This window comes from Archocentrus centrarchus, chromosome 24 (genome assembly GCF_007364275.1).
Source record: "Archocentrus centrarchus isolate MPI-CPG fArcCen1 chromosome 24, fArcCen1, whole genome shotgun sequence".
NCBI classification, from domain to species: domain Eukaryota; kingdom Metazoa; phylum Chordata; class Actinopteri; order Cichliformes; family Cichlidae; genus Archocentrus; species Archocentrus centrarchus.
Window position 1 is genome coordinate 26,660,580 of NC_044369.1, and position 23,825 is coordinate 26,684,404.

Genomic DNA, 23,825 nt, shown 5'->3' on the forward strand with positions numbered 1-23,825 from the left:
GTTGGTGCCCACTGATAAATGACTGCTGGGATGGCTGCTCCTTTTCCCTGGCAGCCAAAGTGAAGCTGTAGGCCCAGCAGTGGCCAGCTGAGGTCCAACAGCCAGAGTCCTAATTGGCAGAGAACAAGGAATCGAAATCTGTGTATTACATAGAGAAGGGCTACGGTAACCCACAAGTGCTGTACTCACAGAGGCTGGAGCACGGCTGGGAGCCCTCACACATGCTGCATTTGGTGACACTAGGCTTCTAGGAAGAAATTGCTTTTTTGATGCTATGTTTTGCCTGTTTGTACAAAAGTAAAGCAAACGTACAGAAATAATAACAATCTTACTTCTTACTGGTCTCTGTTGCAGCAGCCCTTTAACACCAGGCTCCCATTGGGGCTCCTCCCAAATGCTCCATGTTCCATCGAAACACAACACAAAAGGATCACTGCAGGAGTGTTTCAACACAAGTCACAAAGCTGATGCTGCTGCTGCTCAGTGTGTCACATATTAAATGCAGTCATTCAAGTCAAAATTATCACTTCTTTCAAAACGTGCTCAAACCCACAGGAGAAAACAGGGTGACTTCAATCATGCTCACACACCATCTCATTTGCTAAAACTGCAAAGAAGTTAGAAGCTCACAACTACAAACCACGTCATGGAGTTTGGCCGTGCAAGAGCTCAATACACACCATGAAAGCACAGCAACGCTACCATTCTGATAGTGTCTTTGATCAATTGCACCAACAAGTAAGTGACTGACTCACTGAGTGACTGAGTGACTGACTGCTGCAATAACCATCAGAAAAAATTAACAACAAAAAGGTCATTAACAAAAATTTCACTGGATTGAACTAAATCCCTTTTCTTTAGCCTGCTGTGCTCTGAGGTTCAGCCGCACTGGCTGATTAGTGCAGGAAGGCAGCACGGACAGTTTCTTTTCAGTGGCTCTTTCTATGGGCCAGCCCCAGGCCTTCAACAATCCAGTCAGCTTCATCCTCACAGTCTGGGAGAAAGTCTCAGCATACAGGTTCATCCTTCCTTCCTTGTCACCAGGGAAGTTGCTCATGTGGTGGTAAGCAGCAAACACCTTCTTAAAGGCATCCCAGCCAAACTTTTCCTGCTACAGACCAGACAGATGTGAAAACAACTCAAACTCTGTCTTGTCCAGTGTTAATTGTGACAGCAAATTTTGATTTAGTTTTAGTCATAATTTAGTCATCTGAATAGTTTTAGTTTTAGTCTAGTTTTAGTTGACGAAATTATCATAAGAATATAGTCGACTAAATCTACAGTCGATTTAGTCGACTAAACTATAAAGAGTGTAAAATGTAAATGCTTTTTCTTCAGTTCCCTTGAATTAGTCATTATACACACTAACACAAAATTAAACAGTTATTAAAAGTTATGGAATATTATTAATAATATTAACATTAGTGTTTCACCTGCTTCCCACACACCTGATCATTAACACCACCTCACTGAGATAATATGAGCTTTTTACAGCAGGACACGCTCTGAAAGCTACAGGGCAGTGTTCAGGACTAAGATTAGGAAAGGCTAAATATTTTTTTAAGGAACTGAATGATATCCTGCACTTAACATCTGTGTCCTATCGTGTGAAAATATACATACAATATACTGTGTGTGCAGTTGGTACATATTCACTATTCACTATCAGCAAATATATAAATTCTAATTTTAATAAACTTTGTGTAATTATTAGACATTATTACTGTAATACAAGTTACAAGTTGTACCAAACTTATTTTCTGATAGTTATTTGTTTAGTAATCTCTGTAACATTATATCATGAAGTAGGTGATGTAAACTGTATTCCCTTGTTTTAGTTTTTCCTTTTTTTCATATTAAATCAGACTCTGTGGGTGTACTAAGCCATCAGTCACATCATTAAGGGGCCATTAATTTGTTTTGGTTCATTAGCTCGTTGCTGGAAAACAATCAGGCCCCAGGTTGAACAGGTGAGATGATCTTGGGAGGGAAAGAGTATTATTTGAATGTGGTTGTTTGGTGACATAGGTACCAGGGACCAGCAAGTCACACCTCTAATTGAAGACTGTTGCATAACATTGTCTAACCTGAGACACAATCATTAACACACAAGTTTGTGTTTGCATCAACATATATTAAAGTTTTGATTTTAAATGACGTATTTTAGAAATGTTGTTTATGCCAATCTTAGGAAAATAAACATAATAATAAAACTACAAGTTAAAAAAGACAAACAGTTACAGTTTAATGCAAATAAAGTTAATACAAGTGAAGTAAATGGTAATAATGAAAATATGTTATTGAACAAAAAGTGTTATCATATTGCGATATATTACTGTATTGAAGCCTACCCAAAAGTCTTCAATACAGTGTATATATATATATATATATATATATATATATATATATATATATATATATATATATATATATATATATAAATTACTGTAAGTCTTCAAAAGAGTAATACAAACAGAGTCCATTCAGGTTGTAGATTTATTTATCTATTATAAAATAATAAGGTTATCAGCATTATCTATGTTGCATAACTGTTCAAATGGCTTTGCAAACAGAGAGGCACTATGTGACTGGTCCACTGGGTACTGGATAAAACAATATGGGCAGTTGTGAAAAAAAAATTTTGATTAAAAAATAGATCTCACCTTGTGACATAACGTTACTATAACAATCACTGCATTCATTAATGTATTTTTATGATACAGTGTTCTGATTATGTCTCCAAATAAATTTTTGACTCAAACCAGAATAAATGTTGAATGTAGACAATCACTTTAAGTCTATATGTTGTTAAAGCTAAACACAAACACAGGCAGAAAAATGCCTGTCACATTTGGCACATTTTGGTGATGATGTGAATATCTGAGTGAAAACAAGACTGAAATTACTTCAAGATTCCAAAAGAGGACTAAATGTAGTCTTAGTAAATTTTAAATGCAGTTATGTAAACGACCTGAATTTCCAACAGCATTTCATATACTCATCAAATGAGGAACACTGAGCATCATGTTGACAGGTACAATGTTCAAATTTAAAGTCTGAACATTGTTTCCACTGAAAATTCCCTAAATGAGTATTACTGGGTCTGATTAATGTCACAAGTCCAGAAGTAAACTGCTTATCTGGTTGATCCGTGTTGTCTTCATTTTTTTGTCATTTCAATTTTGTCTCTGTTACCCGTTGTCATGGTGAACTTTGGTGTCAGAGCTCAGCTAATGATGGCTGGCTCTCACTACTCACACAAACTTCTTAAGTATTCTAAAGTTTCAAGCAACACTATACAGCATTTACTAGTTTGCAGCTGGTTTATTTTCATTCAGCACTTTTTATGCCAGGGGTGCCTCCAAAGACCATGTATAGTAAGGTGACAAATAAAAACCTGTAACCTTGAATTCCTCACAGTGAAGGGATCCGGTGGGTCTGTCATACTGTGGGGTGTAAATTGCTGGCTGGGATGGATTGGGTTCACATTTCCCTTGAAAGAAAGAGTCACTACATATCAATGCAAATCATTACAAAGCTGCTCTGAGTGATCACTTTTATCCCATGATGAGCCTGTTCCCATCCACAGAGCACAATGCATTGTTGAATTGTGTGATGAACGTGAAAATGATGTGAATAATATGCTATATGCCATATCTCATTTCAATAGAGCACTATTAGATTATTGACAGTGCTCTCCGTGATGACCTCAATCCCCAAAACATTACACAAGAGACTATGTTTTGGATAAATGGTGTTTCCTCCTTTCAGTAGAGTTTCAGGGACTGGTCAAACCAACGCCCAGGTGCACAGAAAGTGCTGTTGTTGCTCATGTTAGCCCAAGACTTTCCTAAGATGCATTAGATTGATTTTTCTTTCTTGCTTGCTTGCTTTTTTGTCTCCTTCTAAAACAAGAGACTCCTGATTGGTTGCTTCAGGTATTTTGGAGGCCCTTAACTTCATTGGTAGTGTATCAGCATTGTTTTTATTTTTTGACCTCTCATGATTGGCCAGATTTCAATGCTGTCTCTCCCTTTCACAACCTCTTTTAACTGTGTCTCAGCTCTCGCTCCTTTCAGCAATCATTAGTTGACTGTACTGAAGAAGAATCACTTTCAAGTCAAGTGTTGGGATTTATACTATATTGTTGGTTTAAGAACCGGATAGATTTGTTGGAACCCTAAAATATGACAACAAAAATTACTGTCAACAGCACTGAAGTTGTGACTGGCTTACATCCCTGTTACATAGTAGAGGACTCCAATTACATACTGACAAACAGACCCTCTATTGTATGTGTATTCTTGTATGCATTCCTTGTATCATTGTCTGTTACAGCAATATGTGGAAATCTCCTTGTAATAATCGCTGTGATTTACTTCAAACAGCTCCAAACTCCTACTAACTCTCTTATCATCTCTCTGGCTGTGGCTGACCTGCTCGTTGGGATTTTGGTCTTTCCTCTCAGCATGGCATTCTCTCTCAGCTCATGTCTCTATCACGAGGGTTTGTTTTGTAAAGTGCGAAGCAGCTTTGACATTTCACTGAGCACATGTTCCATCCTGAACCTCTGCTGTATTTCTGTTGACAGATATTATGCCATTTGCCAGCCTCTGACATATCAAACTAAAATCAGCCACCATGTTGTTGTGATCATGATCCTGGTGAGCTGGGGGGTCTCTGGGATAATTGGAATTAGTGTCACCATTGCTGGATTAAATAATGGAGAGTGTGAGGAATCTTGCTTGATTGACGTTTTAATTGAAAATGCTGTTGGACCCATATTATCGTTTTACCTCCCAGTGATCACAATGCTTTGTATCTACTTAAAGATTTTCTGTGTTGCACAGAGACAAGCACGCAGCATCCAGAACACAACAAGGTCTGGAGAAACTGCCAGCAAGAAGGAGAGAAAAGCCACCAAAACTCTGGCTATTGTTTTGGGAGTTTTTATATTATGCTGGACTCCTTTTTTTCTTTCCATCACGTTTCCACCTTTTACTGGTGATTCAGTACCAGTTCCTGTGACTGAAACTCTTAACTGGCTGGCGTTGTGCAATTCAATGCTAAATCCATTTATTTATGCTTTCTTTTACAGCTGGTTCAGGTCAGCTGTTAGAATGATTATTTGTGGAAAGATTTTCCAGGGTAGTCTTCCTAATACAAAATTGATTTGATTTAAACTGATCCAACCTAACTACCAGGCGTACATTGTAAGGACTGAATGTTTTATGTGGTTTGTAATGGCGCATTTCTTAACTTGGAGTTCACTTGAGTTTTTCTCTGTGTGAAAAGAAACCAAACTATGGGAAAAAGCTACAAGTTTATAAACTGATCAACTGACTTGGACCAGTGTGAACAAACTGTGGGTGTAAAAACACCCATAGTGGTTGCAATCAATAAGGCATGTCATTGTTCAGGCTGTACTGCAGGCCACCCTGTGACCTTGCAGTTGACAAAACATTCTGTGAGCTCATAAGGATGTTGACTTTTAATATAACCTCTAAAAGCAAATATTGAACTAACTGTGTGAGTAAAATGTTGCATTATATAATCTCCCCAATGAATCAAGAAATTGATGTATAGGTGTGTGCTTTTTGTCTGTCTCATTAAGAGTTCATGTGACTACTTCAAACATACAGTCATAAAAAACAAAGAATAATATTTTTAAAATGCTGTGACGTCCTTTCATTACCACACACACACACATTACCCAATCAGAAGACATCAAAAAATGTTTATTTTGAATTATAAAAGTTTTAATCCTATAAATTCAAGGATTCTTTATTGTTATTTGCATCACATGCATTCACACACACACACAGATATATATATATATATATATATATATATATATATATATATATATATATATATATATATATATATATATATATATCTGTGTGTGTGTGTGTGTGTGTGTGTGTGTGTATAATTTTATTCCACTGCATGCATAAATCAAGGTATTGTGTAAATTTAAGAAAACAGTCCTGCATATGAATTACATATTCTGGTCAAAAATAACCCCACTATTTCTCACAGTGTTACTGGAGGCCAAAGTAATGCCATCCAATCAACATTCATTTTGTGAGCACACACATAAAATGGATGTTGATATTTTTCTGTTGCTGCTGTTGTGCTTTTTTTTCACAATGTTTTCAATATTTTGAAGTAAAAAATAAGAAAAACACTGTCTATAGCTTGTGTGGACCAAGGTTATTATCGTTAATGAAAAACAAACAAAATGACGAATGCTGAAAAACATTTTCGTTAACTGAAATAAATAAAAATGATAATTAAAAGTAAAAAATAATAACTAAGTAAAACTGTATTGTGAGTTTACAAAACAAACTAAAACGAACTAAAATTATAGAAAAAAATAACCTTTGTTTTCATTATTTTATTTAAAAGCCTTGTGGATTGATATGAATTAATTTTTTTCTGCTCCAGCAGTTTTAGGGCTCCAGCAGTTTTAGGGCACCATGCATGCATGCATGCACTCACTGCACTGGTCTAAAAAGTAAGGGCAGCAGTCTGCAGCAGAGTCCCATGTGGAGTTTCTTTGAGTATGATAGCACAGATACAAGCGAGTGTCTTTTTGTGGATGATGAACAAAATGTGCAGAACACATCTTAAGCAGAAAAAACACCAACGATTCAAACTGAAAATATGGACCATAAACTTAGCCTTTATGCTGATGATGTATTACTTTTCCTTGGGAATTCACAAGGCTCTCTTTTGAAGACTATCACACTGATAGATAAGTTCTCATCTATATCTGATTACTCTATCAATTGGAGTAAATCAACAGTTTTGCCTCTGAATTGTAATTTCCAGAGAACCTCTAGGACCCCACTAAAGTCAGGAAATATTAGATATTTAGGCATAAATTTTTCCGCCAGGCTCTCAGACTTGGTACGATTAAATCATATCCCCTTATTAAAAACAATAGAGGATGATCTCACACGTTGGAACAGTTTACCTATATCACTTATGGGGAGAGTTGCTGCCATTAAAATGATGTTTTTACCAAAAATTAATTATCTATTTTCATTGATCCCTAATAAACCTACTCTTCCTTGGTTTAAGTCACTAGATTCAAACATCTCAAAATTTTTATGGAAAAACAAACCGTCAAGAATAAGCTTAAAAACTTTACAAAAGCCAAAACACAGTGGAGGTCTAGAATTACCAAACTTTTATTACTATTTCTTAAGCAGTAGATTGCAGTATATTTCAAAGTGGATCAAATCCAATTCATTAGACAACCCATGGCTGGATCTAGAACAGGCGTTTTGTGGAAAAATAAAAATCTCAGATTTACCTTTCATTAGTTCCAGTATTAAACATCATAACTGCTATAAAGTCCTTAGTATAAATACCTCTCTGACAGCCTAGTGGGAATTTTTAAAAATAACTAAGTCTTCACTCATCCCCTGTAAACTAACACCCATTTGGAACAATCCAGATATTTGTCAGAAAAAGAAAATGCTGAATTTTCCGTTATGGCGTGATAAGGGTATAAATAACTTAGAACATATTATCCAAGATGGAAATTTTATCACGTTCCAAGAACTTATATCAAAATATAGAATTGGCAACGGTAGATTTCTGGAATATCAACAAGTTAAGTCCGTCCTACAGGGAAGATTTAACCTTAATCAATTGAATCTAGAAATGCCTACTTGGGTAACAGAATTTCTTAACCTCTGTACCCCAAAATTGTTATCAAAATTTTATAAATTATTAATAAAAACTGATGATTCAGTTTCCCTCCCAATTGCAAAATGGGAGCGTGATCTTTCTGTCAACCTGGATCAAAATTTATGGACAGAAATATGTTTAAATATCTTCAAAATGACTAAAAGACCCCAAATACAACTTGTACAATATAAGATTCTCCATAGAACATACTACACTGGACAAAGGATGTTCCAAATGGGCCTTACACACTCAAACATATGCACCCACTGTACAAGCAATTCAGAGGATAATCATCTACACGCTCTGTGGTCTTGTGTACCAGTTCAGAGATTTTGGCAGAGGATTTGTGAAGATCTATCCACATGGTTTAGCTGTCGTATCCCAACTTCCCCCAGACTATGCATCTTAGGTGATGTCAGTGAATTAATTATGGAGTTAAATATATCACACATAGTTCTTACTGCCTTGTGCATTGCTAAGAAGATGATCCTCATGAACTGGAAGACAAAAAATAAACTATGTATTACTCAGTACAGAAATTTATTAGTAGATCATGTTAGTTTAGAGAGAATGTCTGCTTCTTCTAAAAACAAATTGGAGGAATTTGATCCGAGTGGGGCCGCTGAGGTGGCCCCACTCGGATCCTCGTCACTGTCTGTCCCCAAATTTTATTTGCATTTTAGACATGGAGGGTTTTGGGGGGGCAGTGTGGGCAAGCACTGACGACCAACAGTTGGCGCTTGTGGCATAACTCTCCCCTCAATTTTAACTGCACCCTATACACCTCATTCACTCACAAACATTAACACATAGACCTACAAGTTGGGGAGGAGGAGGGGTGGATGGGTCATCTTACACCCCGATTTCTTGCGTCTCGCCCAGGGTAGGGGTCGGGTGGTTCCTTGGGGACCGGGCTGGTGGCGTCCTGGGGTCGCTGTTGGCCCTGGGGTGGTTTCCACTTGCCCCGCCTTCAGAGGGTGGGTAGCTATGGATGAATGTGTGTCTTTGTGTATTTGTCACCGTCTCCGTGAGTATGGGTGGGTGAGTGAATGTGTATGTATGGCATATCTGTGTGTGGGTAAGTATGTATGGGCATGTATGAGTATCTGTGTATAAATGTGTACACGGGTGTGTGGGTGTGTTTGTATGTATGGCTGGACCTGGGTCTGGGCCTTGTGCCTTGCCTCCTGGCCGCTCCTTGCTGGTTGCCTCCTCCCCCCTACCCCCCTGGGATGGGGGTGCCTCGGGGTTCCTGGGTGGGGCTGGATGTTCTGGCGTGGGTGCTGGCCTGCCCCCCTTGGGGGTGCGGTGCGGGGCTGCGTTGGCTTCTTCGGCGTGGGGGGGGGCTCTGTGGAGGGTCGGGCGGTCCTTGGGTGCCGTGGGCCCGGGGGCCCTGCCGCCGGCCAGTGCAGGGGGCTGGCCGCTGGGGGGGGGCTGGCTTCTCATCGCCTTGGGTTCCCTGGAGCCCTTGCTCCTTGACTGGGGGGGCTCCGTCTGAGACCACCCTCTCCCGTCTGCTGGGGTAGGTGTGCGGTTGTCTTTGGACTGAGTGGCCGGGGGTCTTCCTGGCTCTTGGTGGGCTGCTGGTGGCCTGGGGTTCCGGGGGCTTTCCGTACCTGCCTCTGGCTTCTGATGGGTGGAGCTGCAGCGTTTTGCCCTCATTGGTAAGTACGTTCCATGACACAGACACAAACATGACACAGACACAAACGCCCACTCAATCACAACTCAACAAAATTGTTGGTGTGCGTAACATGCTTTGTTAGTTTTGTTTTTCACACACAAATTTATTTTTGCAAGTATTGATAGTATTTTTTTATATGTTAAAGTGATGAACTATCTGATTAATAGACTTGTGCTCTTTCCCCCTTTTTTTTGCTCCCTTTCTCTCTCCCTTTTTCTTCTCTTTATTTTCCTCTTCTTCAGCCTGTCAGCTCTGGCTGTTACATAGTATGTGGAAAAATAACTCAGATAAATAAAATAAAGGGTTAAAACATCAACGAGAAGAGCCTATTGAGAACCTATAGAGCTCATCTTGAAATAGCAAATATGTTTGGCACAACAACGCATTCAGATCACAGTTCTGCTTGCAAGATCTACCAGACATGACAGGCTTAAAAAAAAAACAAAAAAACAAAACACCAACATCAAATCCCCCTGAGAGGCTATGGAAACCCAAGGAAAGGAAAAAGTCCCAGCCTGCACTGCATATAAAACACCAGTACGTGACCACAAGGTAAAAAACACACAAAATTCAGCTTACACAAGCGTAAATGCAGACACATCTAGTCAAGCTAGCTCTCTGAGCAGCTCCACTTCAATTTGTTTTTGTCAAACATTCGCTGTGTTTTGATGTTGTACACCACATATATAGTAGGTGTTGTTAATCTACTGCACTGAAACTGAAGTTTAATGGGAGTTTATTGTAGAGTTTCGGTTTTGGAGTTTATGGTTTTTTTTTCTTTGTTTCTCCCTGTTCATGTGTGTCTTTATGTTAATACACACATTTAGCATATAATGCTGCTGTCTTGTGAACAGTTGGTTGTTGAATACAGCTCTTTAAATGGTATCTTTTGTGGAGTTTTTATTACACAATAGTCAGTCTTGCACCTTGAATCTTGAACCTGACAAACTATAAAAAACTAAAACTAATACTAAAACTGAGAAAACCAAACTGAAACTAATCATTAAACCAAAAATAAAAACTAATACAAATGAGCAAAACCACTCTGAAAACTAACTAAAACTAAATTATAATGTGTGTGGACCAAAATATAATACAGACTATTATTCTTCACCAAAATAACAACAATGGCATGAAAACACATTGGCTGTAAGACGGATGATTTTTGATCCCCTTGTGGAAGAGTTTAGGGTCCAGTCACTCGTGCATCTAAGGGTTAAAGTGTATCTTTTAAGAAAGAAGCAATGATTGACCTAACTCATAAGACAGGTGTGAAGTAAAAGCAGGCCTTCTGCTTGGTATCATGTAGCCTCCATTAGCTTTCATTATGTAATGACAGCTAATGGTACATTAAATGAAAAATCACAAGAATCTTGTTCATGATAAATGGTATTGACATTGTGAATGCAATGTAAAAATAAACGTACTCTTTATACATTCTTTGAAAAAGCCGAGTGTCGCAGCTTATACCGCTCCAGTCCACAAGTGAACCAGCCTTGGACACAAACTAAGCAAAGCAGAAAATAGGGCAGGACAAGGGCGAAGACAAGACAGCAATGAAGACAGGACAGCAGCGGCTCCAATCAGCTGGAAGCAGTGCGGGTTTTTGGAAATGATAATGAGCTGGGAGTGAGGAGGAGACAGGTAGCATAAGACCCAGCTTATATAACCACCCTCACCTCTGTGAGTGGCCACCAGTGGCATGCACATTAAGAGAAGTCTATACTGCTACAGTTGTTTTACAGTTCATAAGAATGTATGTGTGCCTGTGATGTTCATAGATTCACAATTTAGCCATAGCATTAGCATTCACATTAAGTTTTTTTAATATTATTTTATATTTGCTCTGTGCTTATAATGTTAGACAACTCAAGTTGTGACTATTTGATATGGTAAATTGTTGGGTTTGTAACATTATTAGATAGTTTCCATCTTTGACACTGTCCATATAGTTTTAGAAAAATGAAAAGGAAGAAATTCTTCCATACATCCTGTGAGTCTCTGTGGGATTTGGTGAGGTTTCCATTCTGCAGCTGTAGAGTTGAAATTATCTCACTTCTGTGGTGGAGTATCAAAGTGGATAAAGAGAGAAACAGTCACCCCCTCTGCAACATATGTACCTTCACACATAACTCGCTCTTTCATTTTTGAGCCTCAAATTTGCGCTGCCTCCTCTATCCTTCCCTCTGTCCAGCTCCTACCTAGACCTCACACAAAAGACCTCCAGGGGGCATCCAAGTTAGATGCACAAATTACATCAGCTATCTTCTTTGTAGGGGAAACAGTGGCTCTACTCTTGCCCCCTCCCCAGTGATTGAGCTTCTTATTCTTATTCTGGAGCTTACTCTAACTGTCATATGGCAGGGTACACACTGGACAGGACACCAGTCTGTCATAGGACTAACAGACAGACAACCATTCAATCTCATGGTCAAATTAGAACCACCAAGTAATCCCATGCATGTCTTTGGCCTGTGGAAGGAGGCTGAAGTACCCAAAGAGTACTCAAACAGAAATGTGGAAAACATGCAAACTCCACACAGAGAAACTGGATTCAAACCCAGGACCTTCTCACCCTGAGGTGACAGTGCCAACCACTACACCATCAGTCGAAATACACAATGTTCTCTTGTGACCACAGACTGACGACCGAGATCTAGACTTATAACTGAGGTCATAAGAGTCATCCCACTTCTGTCCATTTTAACACACATTTGCATTTTACTTCAAACAAATGTGTACAAATACAAAGTTAAATGGATTTAGAAAGACTTTTAATAGTGATTCTGAAAAGAACTGTTTAAAAGATTCAGGACATAATTAGGCACAGAAAATATAGTGTAGATGAGTGCATTATTAAAAATATACTCCAAAACAAAATTCAAACATGTTACAATTTACATAAAAATACACCACATGTATTAATTGCATGAAACTTATGCAATAATTTATAGTTATAAATGACAAGCTCACCATTTAGTTTATCCTTACACAGCCAGTGACTATGATATGAATGTGTTTCTGTATGTCAGTGATCTGGCTCATGAAGAAATAAAAATAAGTAATAATAATAGTAAAATGAACAAAATCATTAAAGATTTCAACATTAAGAGTTCAGATCTAGTTAAAGTGGTCAATGACATTACTTTTGCTTAGTTTATGAAACATAGGCTGCTCTACAGAATATCAAATTTGCATGAACAATTCATTCATTATTCAATTAATCAACAGTTCTTCATGAGGTTTAGGATCAGCAAAATGGTAAGATCTCTTAGGATTAAAGCAGAAGTGGATTTCCTTTTACAACTAAATGAAAGCAGACAATCCATAAAAAGTGGGTAACACCTGGAAGTCAGTTTGGTATTTAGACTTAGACTATTGTGACTAATATACTTAGATATTAAATATTTTCAGAGAAAGATGCAGTACATTATTCTGCTCATCTTTACATATAATCAGTACTGTAGGATAAATTACAATACAGGAAAAATATTTAAAAAACAAAAAATACTACAATACAATGAAAACTATACATCCAGCAGGTACTATGAGATAGAAAAATATTTTTATGATGACATTATTATTGTGTTATGGGATTCAAAATGATATTTAAGATATAGGCATGACTTTCCAGCCATGACTGGTTGTCTGAATGATCAGAGTTCTCTGCACAGATTATGTGTTGCTAGAAGAACCGCTCGATGAATTTGATGATATGTTGTAGACATCTAAAAAATAACAGCAAAAGAGCAGCACGAGTTAGTCTGCGGCAAAATAATACAACAGCAGTACCAGTACAGTACAGTGTGGCAATCCATTCAGTAATTAATTTGACTCATATGTTGGACTGTCTGACCAAGTGATATGTAAGCTACTAACACACCTAATAACACAATAGCTTACATTTTTGACAGAAGCTATCTCTTAATTTATTTCTTAGTTTTAACTGTTGGTATACCTCTTCCTCGTCTCCAGTTCCTCAAAAGTGCAAATACACTTGATGAGTTTCCAGCACTGGTGCTCTGAAACAGAAAAAAAATATCCAAACAATAATTGAAAATGAACAAATGAGATGTTATCCACAAAAAGAAAAGAAAGAATAAACATGAAACATATAACAGAGAAATGATCTTACCCTTGACCCACTTCTGGTGCTTCGGGAGGTTTGTGACCAGGCTGCCATTTCTGACCGCACCTGAAAAATGGATTCTTAAAAGTTAGAACACTGCAATAAACGTCAAACAAATTTGTTGTCAAATTAAGTCTTTTTTTATACTGTTCAGCCAAACACTAAATCCAGGCCGTCTTGTTTTTAGACCTGTGGAAATGTGTGGAATATGAGCACATACACATAACTGTATTTACTGTTAGAGATGTGAGTTCTGCTTTAAAGCTGACTTTTTTTCTTCAGCTGATTTGACTTAGAATTGAATACACACATACCTTTTTGTCCAACAGTGTTCCAAACACCAAAATAAAGAAACCCTTTTAAAAGACAGACAAAATGACTGATTTATAGTTATAAATGACAAGCTCACCATTTAGACTCAACCAAACACTGTGCAAGTACTATTTTAGTATAAAGATAATTAAAACAATGAATTTGTACCTGCAGTGAATTGAAGAATGCAAATGCAATATGGATTCCTTCATTCTCTGGATTAGCCAGGATTCCAACTCCCAAACCCCAAGTTATTCCAAAAAATGGTGTGAGCACTGCCAAACTCTTGGCAATAACTTTCAGAACGTGCCTCTCATCTGCTTGTGCAGCATTCGCCCCGACCCTTCTTCTAACAATTTTGTACACCATTACAACCAGGATAATGAGGTTTATGACCACTATTAAAAGTGCAGGAATCACAAATGCCAGTAGAGCCTTGGACTTTTCCCAGTTGAGCCAGCAGATTGTATTTTCTCGGATATATCCATTGTCAGGTGCAGTTGCAGCAATAGTTATTGTTGCAATGATGAGAGGAGCCCCGTAGCCTAGAATGAATCCAATGGCCAGCATAGATGCTTTAGACAAACCTCCACCAAAGACATTAGTTGTGCGGTAGAGCAGCAGCAGAGCTGAGGCCAACATCCAGAAGAACAGGGCTAGGTAGAAAAAGTGGATAAAAAAGGTAGCTGCAGTGCATGCTGGGGGGTTTTTCACATCTGCATCTGAAATGGCCGCTCCAATTATAAACCAGATGTTTGCAATCAGGAGAGACACGGCAATGTTGACAATGGAAACATGACGCAAGTAAGAAGTTTCATTCCTTCTGATTTTTCTCCATATGAGGGCTTCAATGATGAGACATATGACCAAAGAACCCATGGACAGACCAACTCCAATGTAGGTTATAATGTCCAGATAAAGTTTCTTTGGACTGTTTGGTGACATGAGGATAGAGAATGAGGTCAGGTGGTTGCAGCTGCAGGTCACAGTTCCCGTTTCATTTATGTTTAACACGACCTCACAGCCCTCATTGTCCCATCCTCCCAGACCATCAAAGAGGCTGAAGTTCCAGAAGACACATTCAGGGTTCCCCAGTGTAGAGTTTAAAATATCAAATGTGAGAGAGATATTATTGATATCACCACTGGACTGAACAAGTGCAACCCTGCCATTTATAAAATTGAATGATGAATTGTCTTGATCTCTTGCAGGGAGTACATTATCCAATGTGTCAAATATTATTGTAGTGATTGTTTTATTTTCTCCACCAGCTTCTATTTCTATTGCCACCGAAGAATTAAATACAGCATCAAAAGTGTTTGTGAAGGTAGTTTGGTTTAACTGAATAGATGCTGTGTTAATATTAAGCGTGTCATTGACAAGACGACGTGTTACTGTCTCAAGCGACTGCACGAATGATGAGCTGACACTTTCAGCTTTGGAGTTGTTATATATGTTTATGGCATCATTGATGTTCAGACGGTTCCATGATGGCTTTGTTTGACTGAGGGTGAGAGCATCTGCAGTTATCAGGATATTCTAAAGTAAAAGAAAATAGGATATCAGATGCAAAACATTTATTATTTAAAATGTGAAAAACTCTGTAAAATTATTCCACATACCTCCATTGAATTTCTGCTAATTGAGATATCTAATAATGAAGATCTGTTGGCTACATTGGAGAGTATTTTGACAATAGCCTTAATGTTGGGAGGAGACTGAGCCACTTCATTAGTGAAGTTGACAGTGACGCTTTTGAGCTGTTCCAAAAATACTGGCAATGTCGTGGCAGTCAAGAACTGTGACATTTGAAGAGAGAAAAGAATAGTAACACATGTTAGCTTAATTTAGTACAATCATTTCCTTTAATGTGTCCACAATTACAAACAGAAGAGTTGGTCAGAAGTTTTTGAATTTGGTGCTTGAAGTATGGTGTTAAATGTGTACTATAAATAAATACTTCCTTTGTGGTTATTCATTGAACAAGTTCTATTTTTGTTTCAGGGTGTTGTCAGGGTTCTGAGGAAAGTTTGTTGTAGTTACAGTTTGTCCACTAGTTTAAGCACAAATGGTGCATGTGGTTTAAAATCTGCATCACACAAGGGGGTGCTGATGCATCTTTCTCATTCCCTTTTTAAGGATAACACACTGTCACTGGACCAAAGACCACCTGCATCAATAGTACAGAGATCCATTCCTAGGGATAATTCACAATTATCAACATTTTACAAAGCGTACTCTTTTATAGACCTGCCCCTCCTCCCAAAGTGTACAAAGAAAATGATCTTTTTTCATGACATTTAATTTCATCTGGTTCTTTATTATTGAAATGTAATAGGAAGTATTAAAAAACCACAGAACCCCACAAAGGACATGAGAGAAAAAATGTGGGAGGAAAAAAAAAAAGAGTTGTACTTTTTAAACTTTTCAATTTTAGGCCATGCACTTCCGTGTTAATAGCGATACAGCAGCATCTGTCAGGATGTTGAAAGGATTGGCGAGAGATTGCCAGCAAGTCGCATTTAATTTATAATTCAGCAGTTCCTGTTGGCTGTAACCAAAACTGTACAGGCATGAAGGAATGAACCTGACTGACTCTCTCGCTCTCACACCATCACTGCTTAACTCGATCGCCACAAACACAAACAGCACTGCTCCGTCCCCTTCTCCTCTCAGCCACTCAGCTCACAAACAACAACAGCAATGGAGGACACACACCCTCAAGCTGTGTGTGTGTGTGTGTGTGTGTGTGTGTGTGTGTGTGTGTGTGTGTGTGTGTGTGTGTGTGTGTGTGTGTGTGTGTGTGTGCATCACTCTCTTTGTTTTCCCCTGTTTTTTTTCTCCCATGTCCCTTGCAAGGTTCTGTAAAAACACATCCTGGTGTTGAAAAATTCAGTAAATCTTGGTATCAAATATACACTTTCCCATCTATTAAAAAGTTGTATTGTTACACTAATAAAAATCCATCCATCCATTCTCTTCCACTTATCCTTTTTTAGGGTCACATGAGTGCTGGAGCCTATTAACCCTGTAATTAACAGATATACCTATATATTAGACTTAATAGGGTGCAGTAAACTGATTTGAATTTTAATGTGAATGTGGACTGCACTGCATTATGCAAAATGTACATGCCGCCACACTGTACATAGCGGCAGTCGCGTGATTTGTCATCTGAATAGCCGGTCTTGTGCCAAAAAGTGATTTCCCATATTTGCCCAAAAAATTATTGCTGGTATTTATATTGCTGTAAATGACTTGTTGACCTATAATCTGTCAAGAATATCTCAAACATCATCTCTTATGAATGATATCAATTCATTTTGAGTCATAAAGAACATTTCTGTCACATGGTAGAAGCTGCAGTCAGTTGTTGGCAAAGTGACTTTCATATTGTAGCGATTCTGTTAAAGTTAGATGGTTCTGTGCAGATGTTCTGTGATTTCCCACCATTTTGTTGGTACTTGAATGTGTGTGTGCACACGAGAGGTAGGGAGAGCGAGAGCTGGAGTCCTGTTTTGTTGTTGTTCTTGGCGTGGTTGCGGCCAACAGCAACCATTTAATTGTTATTAGAAGGGCAACCTTTGCTGGCAATCTCTCACCATCTTCTTCAATATCTTAACACAGTGTTTTTCAACCTTTTTTGAACCAAGGTACATTTTTTTCGAGGCACACCACCAGCCAAAAATGTTTTAAAATGATACTCTGTAGCCTATATTAACAATATGTATATCAAAGTGTCTTGAATAGGAATCAAATAAACACAAAAAAGAACCTTATCATATAATATATATCTTCTTTCAAATAAAAAGTGCACTTAACATGTCCACTTCAAAAACACAGCTTGAACATAACAAATGCCACAACAATGTGGTCTTATAGTAGAAAACTTCAGTGTTTTCCAAACTCTAATTCGGTCCAAAAGCATTCTGTTACCAGGAATAACACAACACAACAATACATGAGATAGAGGCAAGCTCACAGCTAATGCCAGTTTAATATCATCATCATACATAAGTCCCCGTACAATATTTTAATGGATGAAGGTTATCAACCCTATACCACCGAACATGTCATAATCAGCTCAGTGTACTTCAAAAGTGCCGCCGTTCGCGGAATTACGGCAACAATTTGTGTGCAGTTTCTCAGCTTTCAGAAACCGTTTGAATTTTTCCGATAGGTCGCGTTATTACGGTAACTCAAAGTTCCTTTGATCAGCCGCATCAGGCTCTGTGCTAAGCAGCTGTTCGGCTGGTAGCTGCGATCGCCCGGCAGTATGTATGCTGTGTATGCGTTTCAGATGGCTCTCATGTTGCAAAACTACCGCTGCAAACTGTAGTCTGGGCATTCAACCGGTGCTTTGAACTGCTAAGAACTGTATGCTATCCCGTTTTCCGTGTTGCCGATTGATCAGTGATCAGCGGATAAAACATCAGTCAGCACTTTTTACAGTGACATTTAAGCTGCCTGACTCCCCAAAAATGACCAAACGAAAAGTGAAAAACAGGGATTTTCCAAACAGGTGGGAGGCAAAAGATCTGAACGCTGACACTGAAGGTAAACCATCTGTCTCTTTTCCTCACTTGCGCTGCGGGGAAAAGAGCAGATTGGTGGGACAGATAGGGGAGAAGATGAAGAGGGAGACCTGCACAGGTGAGCTGACAGTGCATCACTGCGTCACACAGCAGGAAACGCTGCACAGCAAAGTCCTGAAGACACAGCGCGCCATAAACAGCGAAACACAGAGAACTTTATAAGAGGTAAAGGTTTAAATCACACCCCTCTTTTCTGGAGTAAATAGCTTCTGAATTTGGTGACGTGCCTTATTACACAGGTGCGATGAGCTGCCTGAGGAAATCTGTCAGTTCATAGAAAGTGAAGGAAACGGCACCAAACAATCGCACAAACCAGACTACAGTAGTGTGATTACCACCAGATTGTTCTGGTGGCTTCAGCTGATGTAAGGAAAAAATAACAGCTGACATTCTCTGCACAGACAATGGACGTGTGGAAAAAACTTGTCAGCGATGATCCACTCGTGTTAAATCATGCCTGAAATTTTCATTTGATCTTCGTTTTTCTTCTTACTTCTCCTCATTCATGCTGGATGTCATTTCGATTTCTGTAGCCGCGAAATCAAGTGCGCGCATGACCTTAGGGACATCAAACATGCACATTGTGAACTTTCCCTGCGCTGTGGTAGATTGTAAACTGCAGTGAAATAATACAGGAGCAAGCAGCGATAAAAGCAGCGATCTAGCCGGTGCGAAGTCCGCGGGGCGGGCTCCTGTTTGCTAAATGCAGAGACAGCAGAGCTCCGAAAGTGAAGCGGTGAAATCCTCAGCCCGACTAGAGGACGTCTCAGACCGGCGCGGCGCCTTGTGATCAACCGCTAGCTAGAACACTGCACACACACACACACACACACACACACAACGCACCATCCGCAGCCTCTCATTACTGTGTTCATGTGTGCAGATCACTTATTCATGGACTTATAAAATACAAGACTTCTATGACATAACTTAAACGGGAACAGGAGGAGGGGAGGTGAGGGAGTGCAAGGGCGCCTAATCAGCGCTGGGCCTCTGTTATTGATCATGTCATATGCACAGCTGTTAAATGCAGAAAATGCAACTACAGAAATATTTTCCCACATCGTTTTGGCACCCCCCTCTTGTGCGGCGCCCCTATGCATTGCATATGGTGCATACCACCTTTTTGCGCCACTGGCTCTCACGCCTCTGCTAGTGACGATACTCCCTGGCCAATCAGTGGCATGCTGTATTCCGCATCATATTTTTGTATCGCCTTGGATCGCTTAGAACCTCGGGTGAGTGAGTACGGAAAAAGGACCGGCAAAGTGATTCTAATGGAGATGCCGTCAAATCGCGATGAGTCGAGTCGACCCGCGGCGAGTCGTTCTGAATGGAAACACGGCTTAATTCTCGTCTCTGTGTACAATGCAATTCGCTACCTGCTGCAATCTAGTCTAGTGATATGGAAGAGTAATACATGATTATGCTCCAGTCACTACTACAGCACAGACACTCATGGCATATTATGTGAAACTGGATAATTTCCCACGGCACACCTGACGATCTCCCATGGCACACTAGTGTGCCGCGGCACACTGGTTGAAAAAGACTGCCTTAACAGACGCTATTGATGAGGGTAAGAACAAGCCATTTCTTCATTTTATATATAAGCCCTTCATAAATCCTGTGCACCACAGTCTATTTACCGATATAAGCAAAGATAAAACATTAAAAAAAAAAAAAGAAAATCTCTTTTTGACACAACACTGCACACCTGAAAGCTCCGCTGTCGCCATGTTTTGTGTACATACAGCACTTGTATTGCATCCTTATGTGCACTATGGCATTACCCAGACCTCTCTTCGGCACCCACACAGCTGTAATTTACTTAAGGAAATTACAGAAAGCTGCTTCAGAGAATTCAGACTGTGTTCAAGAATAAAGGTGGTCATCACATCTTTACTCTTTCAAGCTCTGTTTTAACTTAGGTGGGCAAATCACTCAGTACTAAATAGGGAGGAATCATCTCTGATCTCCTAGTTTCTTAAAGGTACCCAGTAACTTACAGCGTGGACCTTCAGTTTCCCCCATGGAACCTCATGGTTGTTGATGCTCTTCAGCATCCCCCCTTTGATCCCCTCAAGGATGCTGATGAAATTGCTTTCCCTCAAAACAGCTTTCTTGCCAGGAACATCTGCCAGGAGCATTAGCGTACTCCATGCTCTTGTCAGTTCACAGGGACTGCTTCTGGTTTCTGCTGAAATCATCACGGGTTGTCCTTCACCTAACTCTACATTTCTGCCAAAGGTACTATGCAAGTTCCACTTGTCCCAGTCTGTCAAGCTATGGTCACTTGCCAAAAGTGGCTTAGACCAGGAGGTAGCTCCACGCCAGGCTGCTGTGAGCCCTGGCCGGGTCTTGTGAGGCACACTCAAACTTTTAGGAAAACAGACCTGCTTTTTGTCTGCTTTAACCCTGGTGTCCTTGGCAGACCCTTGTCAAAGCCCAGGCTGAATGGCCTCTATGACCATTGGGTTGTAGAGGCCATTCAGCAGATAAACCAGAGTATTGGTTACAATCAAACTATCAGGGACTTCACACAGCACGGCTGCTTTATGGATAATCTGTGGGGCTTGGCCTTGCAAGCTGCAAGACCTTATAGCAGTATCCACATGTCTGACTAATAGGGTGTGCAAAATCCATCTGGAAGAAGATATCACACATTCTGATGGCCTATGGAGTGTTTTTTCTTCTGCAGTGCCATCCTGCATGTCTTTCCTCACTGAAAGGCACAATGGATATCTTACTGTTCTTTTAAGCTAACCAACAATTTCATTAATACAAATAACAGAACAAGACAAGCTCTATTTTACCTTTTCTGATATATAATTTTGAAGAGCTAGGTCACCTGAGACTGGTCAAGCAGATCCTTAATGGGTCGCAGTATGCAGGTGTTTTGTTCATTCTCATATTGACCAGTGCTGCACAATGCGGTCTGCTGTCCATCCTCATTCACTTTACAAGGCGCTATGGCCATGAAGCTATTGGGTGTCTCACCAAATATTGTATTATTACATGTGTTACTCACTAGTAAAACAAAACAAAAACAAAAAAGAGAGAGAAAAGGCTTCAATAAAAACACATATTTTTTAACATTAATTTTATTAAATGCTTTGTAATGTTTGGCTTTATACTCACATTCTTTCAATATTATCAGTGTTATTGTTGCACTGAAATCAGGATAGCTGGTTGATTGACAGATAATTGTCCTGTTTCTACAGGCAGCGTCATTTTTATATGTATACGAAATTTTTGTTTGACCTATGTATAAACAACAGCGATAAGAAAAAAAAGATTATTTTTTTTATTCAATTATTGCCTAATCGCTGATTTGAATTTTGTTGTTCATTTGTTTCAGGGTTACCTTTAACATCTGTGTCCTTAAAATTAATAGTGTAGTTGTTGTTGACAGAGCAAGTCAGTATCTGAGTTTCACCACACTTAAGAAATTTTTGAATTGGTTCCACTCTGATGACGGGTTTCTCATTGAGTGTTAAGATTCCGTTGGATCTTTGTCGATAAAATGAATCATCCTTTTTCCTTTTGAGCCTGCATTCATATTCTCCTGAAATTAAATCAGTCATTATCAACATATTTAAAACCAGTGTCGCCAAACAAAACTAAAGAGTATATGGATCTCTTTCTGTTGTGAAAGACTTATGCAAAGGTAATGGTTACCAATTTAAATACATAGAATCGTTTCAGTTATACTACACCAACATAGGTTACTCTATTGTTCTCTTAGCACAAAAGTCAGGACATTTCTGTGTGGTTGATCATTTCTTTGTTGTAACAGTGCTTCTGTCATGGTCCTGGGCTTTGGCCCAGGGTTTAAGGCTGTTTAATTCTGTTTTGGTAACATCTGAGTGATTCTTAGTTTATTGAATCTGTTTGGAGTTTTGCATCATTGCAGCATTATTTTCACATTGGTTTCTTATTTTTACATTCTCTAGGCTTTTTTGTTGTAAGAGTTCTTGTTATAGGTGTGTGTATTTTGTTCTTGCTTCAGCATGCCTGCCTCCCTGTGTATCAACTGTCTGTCACAGTTAGTCATTTTCTGTTTTACTCTGCGAGACCATTATCCCTGTGCATTGTGTTAGGTTTGCTTCCCCTCTGTGTCATTAGTTTGATGAGGTTCATCTGTTGATTCCCCAGCTTTGTTGTTTTTCTGCATTTAGTCCCCTGTTTATTTAAGCCCTCAGTTTCCTTCAGTTCCTTGTTGAGTCACCCCTCTTAGTAATGTGTTTCTTTCTTCTAGGTTACCCAGTATTTAGGATTATTTGCTCCTGCAAAGTTGCCTTTTCCTTCTTTTTTGTATTCTGCAAGAGAGCCCAGCAATAAATGCTGCTTTTTGGAGTTCATGTGTGTCTCATGTGGAAATAAAGATGCTTTCCAACAGTGTAAGATTTATCACCAAGACACATTGTTACAACAAAGAAATAATTGACAAAAAACTAATTTCCTTAATTTTTGTCCTAAGTTAATATATTTGTTTTAATTTGATCACACAATTGCATCACAGTCATAGTCATTTGTGGCTCAATTGATCAATGAAAGTGCTGACTTTGTCCTGTAGGGTATCTATTGCCTTTGAGCCAATCAGAATGTTGCCGTTGCTAGAGGAGTAAAAGGAAATACTAAGACTGCGCTAACTGAATGCACCACAGGCACAGTACATGTTTCTTACCTTTGTCGGCAGTAATAAAAGTTGACACAGTTAAGACTGAGTTAGTTTGATTATTTGAAATGCTGTGTACTCCATCTTCAAATATGGGACTGCCGTCACGGCTCCAAGTTGCGTTCCAGTCAGTACCAAAGAGATCCATTGGTGGAGGGCCGCATGTTATATTCACTCCATCCCCAAAAATTCCTTGGCTTCCTTCAAACGTCAGGAATTTGGAGTCTTTAAAAATGGGCATAAATATCAGAGAATTATTACCAATTATCAGGTTTCTGCTATGCAATAATATTTAATAAAATCACAGATGTAGAAGAGTGCTTACCATCTGATATCATAGTGTACACTTTTGCCAGCTGGTCAAAAATGTCAGTGTTTAGTGCTTGAATTACTCCCTCTTGTTGTAAAGAAGAAGCAGTGACGTTGTACTCAGCAATGGTGCTTCCCCGTCTACAATATAGAATTGAAACAGCCATCAGAAGATGGGTGCACTATGGCCATTAAGAAATCACTGTGTGAATAAAATGCTCAACTGGTACAAAAGGGCCCAAAGTATGCCAGAACAGGCAACATTTTTCCAATGGTCTGTTATCCAGTTGACAGCCTGTGCAAACTGTAGCCTCGGTTTCCTGTTAGCTGGCAGGAGTAGCATTGAATGTGGTCTTCTGCTGCCATAGCACATTTGCTTTAAGGTTTGATGTGTTGTACGTTCAGAGATGC

At 39.1% G+C, this 23,825-nt stretch overlaps 2 protein-coding genes across 2 annotated transcripts; one reads left to right on the forward strand and one right to left on the reverse strand.

Annotated features, from left to right (window-relative positions):
- Nucleotides 1-4,187: 4,187 nt before the first annotated feature.
- Nucleotides 4,188-5,177, forward strand: LOC115773889 (trace amine-associated receptor 1-like). Its single transcript, XM_030720819.1, has one exon. It carries the CDS (start codon nt 4,188-4,190, stop codon nt 5,175-5,177), a length of 990 nt encoding a protein of 329 aa, XP_030576679.1.
- A 7,886-nt stretch (nt 5,178-13,063) lies between these two features.
- Nucleotides 13,064-23,257, reverse strand: LOC115774661 (adhesion G protein-coupled receptor F5-like). Its single transcript, XM_030722019.1, has 10 exons — nt 23,115-23,257; nt 21,792-21,992; nt 21,566-21,688; nt 21,276-21,454; nt 15,452-15,628; nt 13,998-15,368; nt 13,832-13,873; nt 13,524-13,583; nt 13,347-13,410; nt 13,064-13,116 (listed from the first exon to the last, which is right to left on the reverse strand). Exons 1-10 carry the CDS (start codon nt 23,251-23,253, stop codon nt 13,064-13,066), a joined length of 2,409 nt encoding a protein of 802 aa, XP_030577879.1. The 5' UTR covers nt 23,254-23,257.
- Nucleotides 23,258-23,825: the final 568 nt, after the last annotated feature.